The sequence below is a fragment of the Pelobates fuscus genome, chromosome 12 (genome assembly GCF_036172605.1).
Source record: "Pelobates fuscus isolate aPelFus1 chromosome 12, aPelFus1.pri, whole genome shotgun sequence".
In the NCBI taxonomy this organism is placed as follows: Eukaryota; Metazoa; Chordata; class Amphibia; order Anura; family Pelobatidae; genus Pelobates; species Pelobates fuscus.
The window spans coordinates 107,335,881-107,352,619 of record NC_086328.1 but is presented as its reverse complement, the minus strand read 5'-3'; the positions used below and the strand labels follow the sequence as shown (position 1 = coordinate 107,352,619).

At 38.1% G+C, this 16,739-nt stretch overlaps 1 protein-coding gene across 1 annotated transcript in view; it reads right to left on the bottom strand.

Moving 5' to 3' along the window:
• Positions 1-2,420: 2,420 nt before the first annotated feature.
• Positions 2,421-16,739, bottom strand: part of PARVA (parvin alpha) — a 46,974-nt gene continuing 32,655 nt past the window's right edge. Inside the window, exons 2-13 of the mRNA XM_063438275.1 lie at positions 15,193-15,282; positions 15,049-15,119; positions 13,507-13,609; positions 11,740-11,880; positions 11,451-11,566; positions 10,712-10,770; positions 9,020-9,039; positions 7,740-7,801; positions 7,193-7,261; positions 6,669-6,770; positions 5,294-5,366; positions 2,421-5,026 (exon numbers count right to left, since the gene is read on the bottom strand). Coding sequence (XP_063294345.1) covers positions 4,950-5,026; positions 5,294-5,366; positions 6,669-6,770; positions 7,193-7,261; positions 7,740-7,801; positions 9,020-9,039; positions 10,712-10,770; positions 11,451-11,566; positions 11,740-11,880; positions 13,507-13,609; positions 15,049-15,119; positions 15,193-15,282 — 983 coding nt within the window. The 3' untranslated portion in view covers positions 2,421-4,949. The remainder of the gene's footprint in view (positions 5,027-5,293; positions 5,367-6,668; positions 6,771-7,192; positions 7,262-7,739; positions 7,802-9,019; positions 9,040-10,711; positions 10,771-11,450; positions 11,567-11,739; positions 11,881-13,506; positions 13,610-15,048; positions 15,120-15,192; positions 15,283-16,739) is intronic.

Below are 16,739 nucleotides of genomic sequence, written 5' to 3'. Positions count from 1 at the left end.
TGTGCGCATGTCATGTAGCCCATGGAACAGCGCAGTCAGGGGAGTGGGCCTTGACAGAGCCAGGAGTAGGCAGGGGAGTAACCAGTTAAAGGGGTGTGGTTATTGGTAAATGGGGGTTGGACTATAGGAGTATATTAAGCGGCCATTTTATGACTAAGGGACATTTTAACTAAACTGACACTTACCTGGTAATTGTCCCTCCCACCCTCCCTGTTGTTTTGGAGTTCCCGTTTGGTCACAGCGGCGGGATAGGGCTTGGGTAATTGGAAGGTAGGAGGAGTATAAATTGGTTAGGCTGGATTAAACTGGAGTGTGAAATGGTTTGTGGGTTCGAGCTCATCGGTGGCTCCGAACCAGGTGGTGTAGGGGGGTCTCGGTACACCCCTACAGTTTAAAAAGTTATGGATATGGGGCCTCTTTGGTAGGCCATATGTTATGTGTTATTGGTTATTTATAATGTTATTTATTGTTATTGTCGGGGTCATTGCCGGGGGTAATTTATGTACGGTGGGGGGTGGAGGTATATTTACTTTTGTGGCAATGACCCCAATTTGTTACCTTGTTTATAATAATAAATAAAGCTGTGGACTTTTTTATTCCAACAGAAATACGGTGTCTGTAAGTTATTGGGGGGTTTGGGGTAAACAGCGCACCTGCCGAATAATCGACTGTGCGCATGTCAGGTTGTTTTTAGATTTGTTTTGGGCAATTTGGGTTAGAATCAGGTTCAATACCCGAAGTCTGCGCAAATTGTACCCGAATCACAAATCAACCGAAGCATGCAAAGCCGAACATGTTTGTTTTAATTTGCAATCCTAAATTCTACCTTTGGCATCAAGAAAAGACATGTTTAATATCTTTTTTGTTTTGTTTCTTTTTTTGCAGCAAACTGATTTGGTTCTCAACCTTCTGCTGAAATTAGGGTGCTGTGAAAAATGTTCTAAGTGAGCTGAATTTTCTCGCCATGCACAAGTCTAATTCTTGTATCGCTGACAAGGTAAATGCCTCGTTGATCTAAATGATATTGTAAAGCTTGCCTACCAGAGATGTTACAGTCCATTCCAAGGACTTTTAATATTAGATTTGCTTAACTGATATGTTTAGTAAATGTGTTTGACGTGTTAAAAATTAAATGTAGGAAATTCACTCTGCTCTCTTTACCTCTATCTTGGCTTCCTAGTTACTGTTTTAAGCTCCATCCCTAGCACCTGTCAGTCACCATATAGAGAGCATACAGAGAGGAGGAGAAACAGAAACAAACATAAGCAACGCTCTGTGTTCCTCCTCCACCAACTCACAGTGTGCCCTGGCACTGTGCCGGGATTGAACTGAATTTGCCAACTCTTTACTATAGTTTTAAAAGAAAAGAGCATCATATGAGAAACAGGTAAACATCATCTGTGGGTTTAATTCCTGTTTCGAAGTACATATCATCCATAAAGGTATGGGTCTAACAAATAATGTAAAGTTTATCAAGATCTATTAATCAATTCATTTTCCCATTTTTTCCCCTTGCCTTTCTTACAGCATAAAATGATTTGCTTGAATATCTTTCCAGCAAGTGACACCCTCAAAAAAACATAAAATGTTCATAAACAGAAAGAAAGAGGAACATTCTTTCAAACCGATTGCTTGGGACGCCAGAGGTCAGGTTGACATTCGCTCGATCATTATCTTTGTAGAGATGTTTACCGCTTATCTGAATCTTAGATATTCTTGTACGTTTTATTCTTTTAGAAGCAATAATTCTGTTAAAATGAAGATGAGCAGATTTCCGTGATTTCCCTTACTCTTTAAATTATATAGTGGCCCCTGAGCTTAGATCCATTTCACAATGTTTGATTAATTCCATATTTACGTTTAAAGAATGAAACTTACGGTACTTTGATATGAAATAGTTTTGTGATCTATTAAGGTGCGTACAAAGAAGTAGCGATCAGAAGGAAGATTTGTAATATCGTTGAAGGGGAATATAAAATAATTAAACTTTTTTTTTTTTTTTAAATCTAGCAAAAATGTCACTGATCGCTCAATTTAAAGAAACCTAAGAATACATATGCCCATAGAACCCTGTGAAATGGAATGTTATTTACTGTGCTACTACTAATGCATGCAAGTAGATGTTAAAAACTCACACACATCTCACCTGATTTGAGAGCACCGTGACCCTAGCTGTCTTACAAACATACAGGTGTATTTAGTATGTGTGTGTGTTTATATATAGATATGTATTGTATAAATAGGTAACGCAAACACGCAGTTTGTATGCCACATTCAGGTGCATCATATATAAAGGTTAAACAAACATGCAGGTATAGTATGTACCAGTGCTGCAGAATGAATCAGATACAGATAAAGCTTTTGACAAATAAACGTTTCAAATCATTTCCAAAATGAGATTCGCTTAGGACGCTGGCCAGTGTTTTTATCAATGAATAGAGCTCTTTATTTTCAGTGAAAAGGCATACTTGGCAATACAATAAAAAAGATAACATTTTATATTACTGTTCGCTTTGATAATAGCAAAAAATATATATATATATTTGTACGTAGATGCAAATAAATTTGTAACTGGAGATCACAGAATGATGAAGAGAATGCAAACAGGCAGTGTAGAGATTTAAGGAACATTCTTCATTTGCAGCCTTTTTTGAGAAGGGATTTGGAATGACACAAGCTTAGGCTATATGATACTTGTAGCATGGCAGTGATGGCTGCTCTAGATATTTATGAATGACATTTCCCATGAAACTCCGGCTGTGCTTCATGGAATATGTACTTTTAAAACAACAGGCTGGCTAAGCATTGTGGGGAATGTAGTGTGTACGGCCAAGAATCACTGCTAGATGGCTTACCTGGGAGAATCATAGGTTACCAGGTTAAAAAGAAAGCGTCAGTTTCCCCAGTGTATTTATAAACAAATGTTTCCATTTTACTTCGAAGTATTGGGCAGCATTTCTAAATAAACTCCACTTATCACTGTTTGCCTAACCTGCGCTGACTAGACGAAAAGTGTAGCTGTGGATAGTGTCAAATACAATTCGTGCCAATCATATTTGATTTCCATAACGTTCGTGTGGTGTATTTATAGAATTCTACTGGAACTTAAAATCCATCAGATAGAGTGTGAGGAATAAATAAAAGTGCAATGTGTTAATTAGAGGATACATTTGAAGAATACATTACATATTATATGGGCAGGAATATTGCAGAGTCCAGTTGTGGCATAATATAATGATAATAGCATATTTTTAACTCGGACATTAAGAATGTCACTAATTTCCAAGTATGTTCTGGGGTCTAGATGTAATTACTACCTAATGTAATGGGGTGTATATTATAGGATACATATCAGAGAGCCGTGAATTATGGGGAGATATTGCCATTGAGGGGTTCTAGAGAGGTTTAAGGATTGAGAGGCACTGTTTACCCTAATACAAGCTACAGCATGTACATTACATGGTTTCTAGGTCTAAGGTTAGTGTTACTTTTAGGGTTTAATAATTCATGTCCAAGTCTGTATGAGATTAGTGAGAACGGCACTCCCAGGTGGCATCTACCACCATGATTTCAGCAAGGGAGAGGGCTAGCTCCCACTAATTACAGACGTACCGCCTTATGATTAAAGATCCCGCATTGCATGGTGGCAGTCCTACTGGGAAATAAAGAAATTAATATGTTAGGGATTGAAAACCTGATCGGCCCCTTTAACTGATAGGCATATATATAACATAGTCCATATCCTACTGTATAAATATAGCACCATTTTTAGTTGATAATATGGCTTGCAATGAAATCCCTGAATGATCTCTCTAAATCTCTCAGTCACACATTAAGTAGCTAAGATAATTGAATGAATGATTATATAAGTAATGGACATGATTTGCTTATAGTTTTAACTATATCCTGCAGTACCTACACAAGGCTTAGCAAAGACAGATTATCCCTGGGGTAGTGGGAATGCTGTGAGTGTACTACTGATAAACTCTGACACTACATAACTAGGTATGATTGCTATATACAATAAAGAAGGAGTAATTCTTTCTCAATCTCTGTCCAAGCCACAGTGGTTTAAAAACTCATAGGGAACTTACAGCTCTTGTTAGGAAAGATCATCTCCCTTGAGTTAAAATCTGTTCTTACTAAACCAGTCTCATCTTAGGCGGAATGGACTGAAAGAGGAATCCAATTAGACTTTCATCTACATATCAAGACATGGTTATATATGCAATTACGTATATAGCGCCAACATATTCCGCAGAGCTGATATATATAGTCTGTGCTTTAAATGTTGTTTGAGTCCCCTGCTTGCGTTTGCCAGGTCTGTAAAGGCTGTAAGGAAATAAACTAACATTCAGGGTGAAGAATATAACTAGTATTAAGGGATAATTCATAATAAAAAGCCAGTTATGCTTGAAATAAAACCATGAAAACGACAAATTCAGAAGGCGATTGTCATTACATCATTGCTCATTACAGTGCCATTAGGTTACAGGGACAATCCAAGCACAATAAAAAGTGAAATTTATTGCAATTATTATGGCATGAGGAGGGACCCTGCCCCACAGCTAAGGCTGCCCCGTCACTGAGAGATCACAGTAGGAAGGTACTCAGAATAAGCAGAAAAGATGGGATTAATTCTCTTTTAGGAGTCACTAGGAGTATTTCAGTGAAAAATTGCTAACAAAAACCAGTGCGTGATTAGCCTATAAATTGACCCCAAGTCATATTCAATAATGCTTTAAAAGGAGCAGCTGCTCTGCAATAGAGGGAATGTTAAAATGTGGATGGGCAGTTTAAATTCAGGTGCAACATAAAACAGAACACATGTTTTAAAATGTAAAATAAAATAAGACAAATAAATGTTCCCTTTTAAAGTTAATATAAAGTAACATAGCGATCGGAAATTGCCATTCTTGGAATCTGCGTCACGGTGCCACCACCACGCCTTAATCCACGCTTCGATATTTAGTAAACAAGTTGTACAGGACTCTCAATGTGGACTTCAAATCACAGTTGACAATATCTGTGAAAAGAAGATAAACTTTTTTTTATATAGTAGAACATAATGTATAATGTCACATTAGAATGAATCTGTCTTATAGTGACATTTCCTAATATTTTGTCAAAAAAGAAAAACTTATATTGAGAATTTTAATATACAAAAAGAAATGAAAAAACAATCACAGATCATCCAATTTATCCCAACTCACTCCTGCCCTCCATTAGATTATAAACAGGCTGCACATACAGTCAGTGATTTGTAATGGACAGGACAGGACAGGACAGGTACCTTCCGGCCTTGGTTTAGGCTTTTCCAAACCTCCATCTTGCATAAGTTCAAATGAAAACGACACATTGACTACCTGTGATTAGAAAAAAGATCAGTTAATGAATTACATTTGTTTAACATTGCTAGAAGAAAAATAAAAGTAGGAATTGATGCACTAAACTCTGAATTGTAATACATTAGAACGTGAATTGCAAAATTTAGACCAAAATAGAAGAATATTTTGAATTCAGATATAGTCACGGTGTGGCTAATTTAGCTTGAATTTTACAATTCAGATTTAAATTTGGCTTTCAATTCTCTGTAATATGGTGTTTAGTGAATAAACTATATACACAGTTTTAAAAAGGATGCTTAACGGCTAACACGATCCTGACAAGGGATTATTTTACACCATAAAGGTTCTAGAACATTGTCTGACCTTCATGGCTTAATCACATAGGTGACTATGTATAACGTCATAAGTTTGAGACAAACAAAATATATAATAAATTATAAAAGATATATAAAAAAATAATTACTGTTAATTACAAATGGGAAGAAAAACTAAATGTTAACACCTTTGATCCTCAAAATATTGTTTTGTGATTATATATTCTGTATCTAAAATGGACCATGAAATAACTCATGGAATAACTCAATAACACCCAAAGTCTTACAGTAATCTCAGTATAAGACATGGGGTCCCAACAGGAATTTCTTTCAATAAATTGAAATAAATAAATCTAGTTATTATTATTATATCTAGCAAACTGGTGTAATGTGTGTAATAAAACAAAATATGACCATGTAGTGCTAACATTGCACTTATAAGGAGGACTCCAAGTCTGGTACTGTGGTACAGCAGCCCAATTCAGGACTTTCCCCACCAAATCTTTGACCGTTGGGAGGTTGTTGTTTTTTGTAAATTTGCGGTTTGGTTTGGTCAATTTAGATGGTAATGTCGGGGTTATTAAAAGTAATGAGGGCAGGTATGTTTCATATCTGGCTGCGCTGTGGGTGGGTATATCTCATAACCTCATGGAAGCAGTAAGGAGGAACTAACACTAGCATAGGTCACACGTGTTATCTCTGTGGGAAACATGCAAATATCACACACAAACAGTTCACCCCGCGGGATTCATCTACTCAGTACAAGTGAAATGCGCTGAGTATAGAAAATACAATATTATCACTGCAGGGCCAGGGTATCCAATTGCATTAAACTGCTCACATCATTCTCAGCCAGGAGAGCTCAAACAACTTGTCAACTGTAAGCCACTAAATAGTTGGTTGAGTTTCAGGTAAGCTGCTCCTGACACAGTGAGTGACAAACTGAGGCTGGTGTAAAATGTGCATATCTTAACCAATCCCAACGCAGGGTAATCCAGGAATTTACCTTCTGTTCGAAGCTGTCTGGAGTCAAGAAGAAATTATACAGGGGTACAAAGTAGCCCTCCAGTAGCCCCATCAAAAGCACGAGGTACACTCCGTCTGCAAACTGTAACAAAGAGAGATTTGTCCGTTGATTAACACCGTAAGACAAATGCCGCCCATCTCTATGGTAAGTAACACTACATGGAAACTGCTCTTGTCTCTACGTTAACTACATGATAATACCGCCTGCATCTATGCTAACTACTGCTGGATGCCACTAGCACCTATCTCTATGGCAACTACCACTGGATGCCACTACATTCTGTATCTATGGAAACTACCGCTGGATGCAGTTACTGCTGGTCTCCAGGGTAACTACCTCTGAATGCCTCTACCAACTGTCTCCAGGGTAACTCTAACTTTCCTATTCTTAATTGCAATACTGTGTGTCTTTATGGACACTATAGCTACATAATATATACAAGAAAGCTTGACAGGGGTGAATAAACAAACAGGGAACCTAATTATGACCTCTAAGGATCTTACCTGAGTCTCCAGCTCTGTCACCTCCAAATTCAGCTTATTCAGATGCTTGTTAACAAATGTGATCAGAGTCTAGAGAAAAACCGAGAAGAAATAGTAAATACCATGGTCTGGAGTAAACAGTCTGCGCAATGGGCGGGTGTAAGTGATAAAGACAGAACGTTCTCAGAATTCATTTTTATTTACACATAAAGCGGATGTACAGTAATGTAAAGTAAGTAAAGAAAACTGAAAAAGCCACTGGGCTTCACTTCCTAAAAATAGTACAAGACTGAAAGATGACCCATCCAAGGAAGCCGGAGCGTGTTAGGGAGGAGGAATGAAAAAGAGATTTCTCAAAAATACATCATAGATTTAATGCAGCATCAGAATACTAATGCTGAAAAGTCGCTTATTAAAGCTATTCCTTCATCAAAGCTCCTGACTGTGTGAAATGTTGCACAATATAGTAAGCTGGCAGTTGTTTAGATACATTAAATAAGTACAGCAAAGACCAAAATATAAACAAATGACACAGTTACTATTGAGATTCGTAAGGAAATGATCAAACCTTTTTCACCACATTGAGTTTGTCTGGAGCGTGATCAAAGAGAGTGTCAAATGCATCTCGCTCTAAACATGAAAAAAAAAAAGACAAAATTAATTTTACATCTGTCATAAAATAATAGTTTAATGTTGTCATTGATCATGACAGGGCTACGCTCACCTGTTCTCATGCAGGATACATAGTAAAATAATGTGAACTCATTAAGGGGTCATTTCTATGAAAAAGTTAGTAGGGGGAAAGTAACTTGTCCAAAAAGCTCATTATTACCTGAAGAAAATGTACCATAACTGCAACAAAATGAACTTCTACATTTAAAGGGACACTATAGTCACCTGAACAACTACAGCTTAATGTATGAGATCTATAGCTCCCTGCAGGCAATCTAATGTAAACACTGTATTTTCAGAGAAAATACAGTGTTTACATTGATTGATAGGAATACCTCCAGTGGCCGTCACTCAGACGGCCACCAGAGGGACTTCCTATCATGCAGGGCCCTAAAAAGGCCCTGTACACGTCAGGGGTATTAAAATACGTCTGACGTGTGCAAGAGAGAAGGCACTGTGTGCGCGCCTTCTCTCTCCAGCCTGTCAGCAGAGGAGGGGGGCGGGCAAAGACCGCGAGCTGAGCTGTCAGTCAGCTCAGCTCGCAGCCCTCAGGACTTCATAGGGCAGCATGCCGCCCTATGAAGTATGTGTGCATGCGCGGCAAAGCCGCGCGTGCGCACAAGGGAGCAATGACGCTTCTGAATGGAAGCGTTTGATTGCTCCCTGCTCGTGCCCGCCTATTTCGTAATTTTTACGAAATAGTGGCCGCGGCTTCACGAGGCTAAATCTATAGTTATTCTTTTTATTAGTATTGGTGCAGACTATGCCAAAAACACAAATTATTGGATTGGGCACTGGTATGAGGCCTAAATAAAATTTTATTGGATAGGATATTACAATGGTTCAGCTCAAAATTAGACTTTATCAAGACGAAATCTTGTTGTTTCTTATCAAATTAAATTTGCCTTGGACTTTATACCAGTCCAATGTTTTTACTATTGATCCTGGGAGTGTGATCGCGTCTGGGCGGGAGGCATGGTACAGATCCTTCTTATGTGTGCTTATCTCTTTCTATGCCAAAGAGAAGCACATTTTAGACCTTTGAAATGGGCTCTGTTACGCAGACTCATTGAGATTTCTTTCTGTTTATCTTGCAGTTTTAGAAATAGCACCTTCACTTCTACATCCCTCCAGACCTGTTTCAAACTGTAATAAAGTGTGATGTTATTAGCTTACCGTGTCTTCCTGACAAGGCCCTAAAATAAAGAGAAGATAAACATGAGAGATAGAATGTTACAGGGTTATGATCAGAGAATTAAGGACATTTTAATACAACAACAACCCAGGAAGATTCCAATGTATAGTATTGCTGTCATTTTAACTCTTCTTTAACAGAATAAAACATTTTAAAAATAATATAATCTTGAAAATATCAGGAAGTATTACTTTACTGAGAGGGTAGTGGATGCATGGAATAGCCTTCCAGCTGAAGTGGTAGAGGTTAACACAGTAAAGGAGTTTAAGCATGCGTGGGATAGACATAAGGCTATCCTAACTATAAGATAAGGCCAGGGACTAATGAAAGTATTTAGAAAATTGGGCAGACTAGATGGGACGAATGGTATCATCTGCCGTCACATTATTTATTTCTATATTTTTACAAGTCTTTCAGGAAAAAAAGCTATATAAAAAGTCATAAGATATTTTTATGTAATGTGTCTGTACCCATAATGCACCACACGCAATATATAATGCAAAGTGTGTGTCTTATCTCTCAGCATACAATATACATCAAAGGCAATGTGGTGTAACCGAAAACCTTTAGTATATTTAAGTGCTATCAATGAACTGGCTTATGATTTAACTACCAGGTTACAAGCTATAACTCCGGCTCTTTACAGTCTTCTTCTGCATTATATAACACCTGCAGGAAAGAGGTATTTAAAAACATGGCTGTAATACATGGCGTGTTATCGTACAGTTCTGGTCTAAAGATTCTCAAATAGAGGTGTTTCTTAAAGTGTCACTTTCACTTTTTAGTATTTCACAAAGAATCTTTATGAAATACTCATGCTGACTGCGTTGGAAATGTAATGAAATTCCAACACAATTCTAAAAATACTACTACTTTGTCCTACGGGCAAGCCTGAGATTGAAAAAAGTGTAAACTTTTGTCCAATCCCAGGAGCCATCACAAATGACAGCTGTGGGATTCAGGTTTCGTCTTGCTCATCACAAGACATGATCTATTGAGGCTCCTGTGGGATTCTCCATAGACCTCAGTGTTTTGCTCTTGTGCATGTGCAAGAGTACATTACTAATGCAGCTCCTGGTAAATGAAATACCAGGAGCCAAATAAAGTCTACAGGAAGAAGATAGCATCAGGTAAGTACACCTACCTTCCACTACACCCCATGGCCACAGAAACCTAAATGGAAATGTAATCTTCACCTTGCATATTTTGACAGAATCTCTTTAAATTCCATTTACAGTCTTGATTAGTCCTCTAATGGTAAAGTATAACGGATTGCTCCAATTAGTAAAATGGCAGAGCTTTTCTAAATTAGCCCGTTTTTGTCTAAATTTTACAATTGAATTTTCAGTTTACTACATTTTGCAGTTTAGTATACATCCACCCTTTCACCGAGCCGCTCCTAGGAGATTTTACAGACACATAATATTACACATCAGATGCTACACAGGGAAGGAGGTGGATACGTGGGCTGTGAATGATTTAACATGTAGGGATAACACTCTCCTCTGGCTGTCATTTAACAGAAACCCTGAAATTGCATTTTATCATATATATCTGGCTGAAGCGTCATATTCCCTGCTCCGGGAACTCGTTAATATCAGTAATCAGATCGCATTTCTCACTAACATATGGCTCCCATTATAGAACTGTTGGCAACAGCACTGATCACATACTCCGTATCCCCCGTGATCTCCTCCTGGATTTGGCGAGACTGCAGCATCCCATCCAGCTTCTGAAATCATACAAACCAACACACCAAAGGTGAACATTTTAAATTAAAAAGATTTTTAATTATTGTTAACAGGTTTTCTTCTGGCTACTAAATTCAGTTAATAATAAAGTCGTGTAGATATTATGTAACGTTTGTAGGGTTGTAATAAACGTAATTGTCACCATATACTGTTACTTATGGTTATAATATGATTCTTGCTAAAATCGGTCATTATTCACATGGAATTCTATAAATTTTTAGTACTTTACCATAATGCACTGAGAGGACATTTTCGAGTGCTAACTTTAAAATACAGGATACAGCTGGCATACCAAAAAATAAAGAAAATATGTTGCACTATAAAAAAAACATAATATATCTAGCAAATTTGTCAAAACTATTCTTTAGCCAAGCTGTCATCTCAAACATGACTTGATCTCAATTTATAGAAAGTAATAGTTAACCTATACATGGTGCTGGTCAAACTGTTGGAAATGTATACGCAAAAAGTTATTTCACTCAAATTATTTTGACCTCCACAATCATTACTGCTAAGCTGTTGGTATAAAAAGCATCTCTCAACTCATAGTGGGCCTTGTAATTGTGGGATCTCACACTCCTCTTCAGAAAAAGACTTATACGATAGAAATATTAATATTCATTGGGCAGTTGATATTGCTGAAGACAAAAATACCAAATACCTGAACAACCACAACTTGTATGGAGACGTGATCTGGAAGGCGGATGGGAGCCCGGAAGTATTGGGAGAGGGCTACTAGGAGATGCAGGATGGCCACCACTGACTTGGCATGAACAGCTGGAGCCGAAACAGAATTAACTGTATTAGAACACACCATAATGGACACTTTCACTACATACATGTTACCCCGAGGAACCTGACAAGCTAACTAGACGTTTTATAGTGTGCAGCGTTCGTGGCCATGGAGTGTACCCTAAACTGAGACGCCACATTCCCTGCATCACACTCACAGTCAACGTTCCACTTGACGCCACGGGGCGGAAGTTTCAGTGTCTCGTTGATCTTTTCCAGCACAGTTTGCAGCTTCTGCTTCTGAGCTATTTCCGACTGCGTGACTTCAGCGACATTGAGTTTCTGGCCCTCGAGCTTCTCTGCATTACAGAAGAAAGCACAGGATTTTAACACATTACTTCCACCTTTCCATTTCAAGCACTGAAAGAAAGGACGTGAGGCACACAAGTACTCCCAGATTTAAAGACTCACAAGGAATAAAAGATACTGAACACCCACACAAGGTTGAAGGGTGATGTCTACACACATAATTGTGCTCACAGGATCAAAGTGCACGGCTGTTTTCGTGTGTGTTCACTTATTTTCTTGCCGTGCTTTTCATAAGCCGCCCTGTTGTGTGCGGCCGCTTGAATGGATATCTATGTGATCTGATTAACATAGGATGATGGAAATCATACAAAAGCCCTCGTTATTATAATAAACTATTGAAATGCACGGCATAGAAGAAGCCAGCTATAATAAAAGAGTTATTACAGAGCCAGCACGGCATCTATACGTGTGAAGGCTTATTGGTGTCAATCACAAGCAGCTGGGCACAAGTGGAGGACACGAAGATCAAAAGAACAGAAAATGATACTTAGTACATTAATCTCCATTTCACATTGGAAATCAATGCTCCTCATATTAAGGATGGACAAGGTCAGCAGGTTTGGACGATGTGCTTAAAGAACCGAGCGTTTCCTACCTCACTAAGGAAATGACAAATGGACGTATCTGGCGTGATCAGCGTTTACAGCTAAGGTCAGATACAGGTCACTAGCGCCAATCGAGAATGACTGATCTGATATAGTTACTGGTAACTTTAATAACACACAGTAATGTCTTAAATCCATCTAGAGGCATTGTAATAGTGATAGAATAAATTGTGGCATACACAAACACGTGCACACGTACACTTCATGAACAACACTGACTCTTTTGGAAATACTTAAATGTATTGGGTAAAACCAGACAATCATACATTCAAAGAGGAAATGTCAGGAGTGCTGCACACAATCGCTGTAATACACACAAATATCCATTTACTGATAATAAAGAGATAAACTAGGAGGGTGAAGCTACATGTCTGTTTTGCATGTGTGCTTTACCCTTACATGAAAAAAAGCTTTTTTAATATTTTCGCAAGTTGTTAAATAGTTAGACGGCTTTAATGTGCCAAAAGTTCAAGAATAAAGAAAGAACCTGAGAATCGGATATCACATTTATGGAATTGGAGCATAAATATAGATGGAAGAAAAATAATACCGCAATTTCAGACTTAAAGGAACACTCCACTGAAATTTTATTTAGAAAGGAGGAAGGCAGGTGCGCTCTAGGCCAGCTCTGAAGAGCTAACAGAAGCTCAAGAAAACCTCCCTGGCTGTCTGAGACAGAGCAATTAGAGCATTCACTAACAGAATAATACACCTTTAATACATACAGGCTCACAGACCAAGGAAATATCCACCAGCTTGTATACAAACTAATATTCATACACACATACACAAATTTAACGCATTAGATCACCTGCATGCATTTTGCTGCTAATTAATAAACTTATACGGATATATGGATATAGAGAGATCTCTGGGTATGAGATGAAGAATCACTGTATACATTCTGCAGAGTATGGCAGCATTCAAATTATAGCTCAGTACACACTGCGGTATAATGCTTTGCATCTGTACCCAGCGGCCCTCTGTTAGTATTTTTTTTAATGTATTTACCAAAAAGTTTCTGTAAAACCTGCCCATCATACAGGTCCTCAGCCAGGTCTTTCACAATAATCCTCTCTCCGACCAGAACATCATTAATCCAGTCGATTAGGACCTGGAAAGAAACGAAAAGTTTGTTAAAGAAATATTTTCGTCCAAAGAGACCCCTGAATTTGACGAAATCATGTGTACACAATACAATTTGCAGACTTAGTACACAGAGCCCTGATATCCCTGCAGACACAGAACACTCATACTACACTATAGAAATCTTGCATACTCACAGATACTCTGAGGGCTAAACAAACAAACAATACAGGTGAAACTAAATATAAATAAGTATATTAGGCGCTTCAGTGGTGACAAACTGGCACACTTTTAACAGGTGCACATGCCGCTCCCCACTTAGGCGCTCCCACAAAACCAACAAATAAATAAACAATTAGGTGCGCTAAGTGACAAACACAAAATGAAATCACCACACAAAAGAAATACATATATAGGTATATACTTCCCTTATAGAGCTTCAGGAGGATCTGAATTATAAATCCATGCAAAATGCTGAAGCAGATTAATCTTGCTGTGTTGGATGTAGGTCATGTGGTTGGGCTTGATTCTAGATCTTATCTCCACTGATATATCACATTCTACGCTATGTTTGTTTTCTGTATTTGTATGTAGCTACATCTGCTTCAGCACTTTGCATGTCTTTTTAATTTGTATACTCCTGAAAGTCTATAAGGAGAAGTATATACCTATATTATATGTTTTGTTGTTTTGTTTTTTTTGTGGTGATTTAATTTTGAGTGGGCAGCTTACTAGCCTTTGCAGTGGCAGACTGACATTATAATGCAACGTGTAAAGTGCTAAGAAAACCTGTTAACTCTATAGAAATAACATTTATACAGAAGGGTCTCAAAACAACATGTTAATAATGAATTCATTTACAGACTGGACAGCCCGTTAAACAATAAACATTAAATAAAGATCAGTTACCCGTGGACAGCAAAGCATGAATTCCCTAGCTAGATGTAAAAATGACATTGATTAGAGGTAATTAGGGACAGGTGACAATGTTAAATACAGAAGGATCAATTGATTGGGTGATTTCTGTATTATTAACCCCTGACAAATGATTGTTCTATTTCCTATGGCCCCATATGTATTGAGCTGTAATTAGTATACAGGAGGGGTGGGGGTTACAGGCTACGGAGGAGCTAATTGCTGATCCCAAATATAAGACTTTATACTGAACATATTAATTGTTCCGAAATCGCGACTTCCCATTCAGTATAATATATTACTATGTTGGTGGAAAGCGGGGCCAGGGGTACTAAGTCAAGAATATTCACTAAATAATTAACTGAAAAGAAGATTGCAAAATTTTGGGAAAAGTAGCCGATTCAGAAAAGTTCTTCAGTCGAGCTATAGTCACAACTTGGCTCTTTAAGCCTAAACTTTACAGTTTGAATGCACTACATCAATGCACTACAATTCAGCTGCTTTGTAAATAAGCTCCTTGTTGTTGAGGTGATGGGAGGTAATGTGCGTTACCTTCATTAGGTCTTGTAATCGAGGATCACTTCTTGAATACGGATCAATCATGGTTCTGACTTCATTTTCCTCTTCAAAGAAAAGAAAAATTCTGTTAGTAATAAGAAAATCATTCAGCTGAGTTTTATTGGGATTGTGACTTACCAAGCATGGTATCCTCCGGGTCCAGCTCGAAGGGGATTGGATTGAGAGGTAAATTGATGGCATTGATCCCTTCCTCCTGCAGTTCAGACACTAGGAGAGAGAAAGAATTATTTGGTTCTATGTGAATGGCCTAATACACAGAGTAAGAGTGAACGCATGCATGACACGAACACGAATCAAGAATGTCAGTGGATACATTAAATCTTCCCTGTGTCCAATTCCCAAATTAAAGAGCCAGGCAATAGCATTAAAAAATAGATAGAGCTTCCACTTATACTCACATATTTGTATAAAATAAATAAATAAAACACAGTATAAAACAAACTCGCTATTTTTAATGTTCCTTGTCTGTACCATACACAAAGTCAGGAAACTGAACATCAAAATAAACTTAATTAAGCGGTAGAAATTCAGATTTAAATGAAAGTATTTGGTTTTCAGGAAACGATTCTAAACGATAACACAACATAATTACATTTTGTTATCTGCTAAAATGCAAAGCAGATCTCTTTACCTTTAACGCAGATAGACTGCCAGAAAGGTCCCATTATATGGGCCGAGGACTCCAAAGATTCTGTAATATGCCTGGCATTTTTAGGCCGCAGACACATGCTTGCCCAGCGGCAAGCTAAACACACAATCCGTCGCACAAACAAACCCTTTTCAAAGTGGCAACATCAGCAACGTGTGTAGAATTATCCCCATGATAGTAATATAATGAAACAATTAGAGTGAATTTAAAAGTGACTTTGAAAACACAGGTAGACATACTATAGAAACAGCAGCGATGCGGGAAAGCACATTACAGACGCTTGGCTTGAGAGAGAACGCAGTTTGTAAATGTTATCTTGGCAGTAATTCGATTTCCTGTGTCTCTTTAAATGTAATAGTATGTATTTATTGCCACAAAACAGAACATGATACGTTAATTTACATTATGATACGTACAATGTAAAACCCACCGGGGAATGGATAGGGATCGAATCAAATTTCCACTTATGGCATTGTTGTTTTACTGCACAAATGATATTAGGAACACATATTTATTGTGTATCTAGAATAACAACAGTAAAAACGGTTTAAGTGCCCTGGATGAAAATGGCAGACCCTGTTTTGGCAAGTCAGGGAATCTCAGTGCAGTGTGTCTAAGGTCTTTACACTGCAAAACATGATCCCATTGATTGCACTGAAAGGAATAACTACCTGAATTCTAAGAATGTAATAGTCTTTGCAGACTCTCACAAATTGCAACACAGCTTGTGAAAGTGAAGGAGATTAGCCAGTATGGAGTGGTATCTCCATATAAAACCCGTTACTGGCAGTGTCATTGTGTCAAGTATTACACACTCTTTTAGCAGTGCCAGTGTCTCTATATAACCATCCATCCAGGGAGCACGCCCTGCACCCTAATCCAACCAGGGAGCACGCCCTGCACCCGAATCCATCTAGGGAACACAATCCATCCACTCCAATCCATCCAGGGAGCACCCTCTGCACCCTAATCCATCCAGGGAGCACGCCCTGTACCCTAATCCATCCAGGAAACA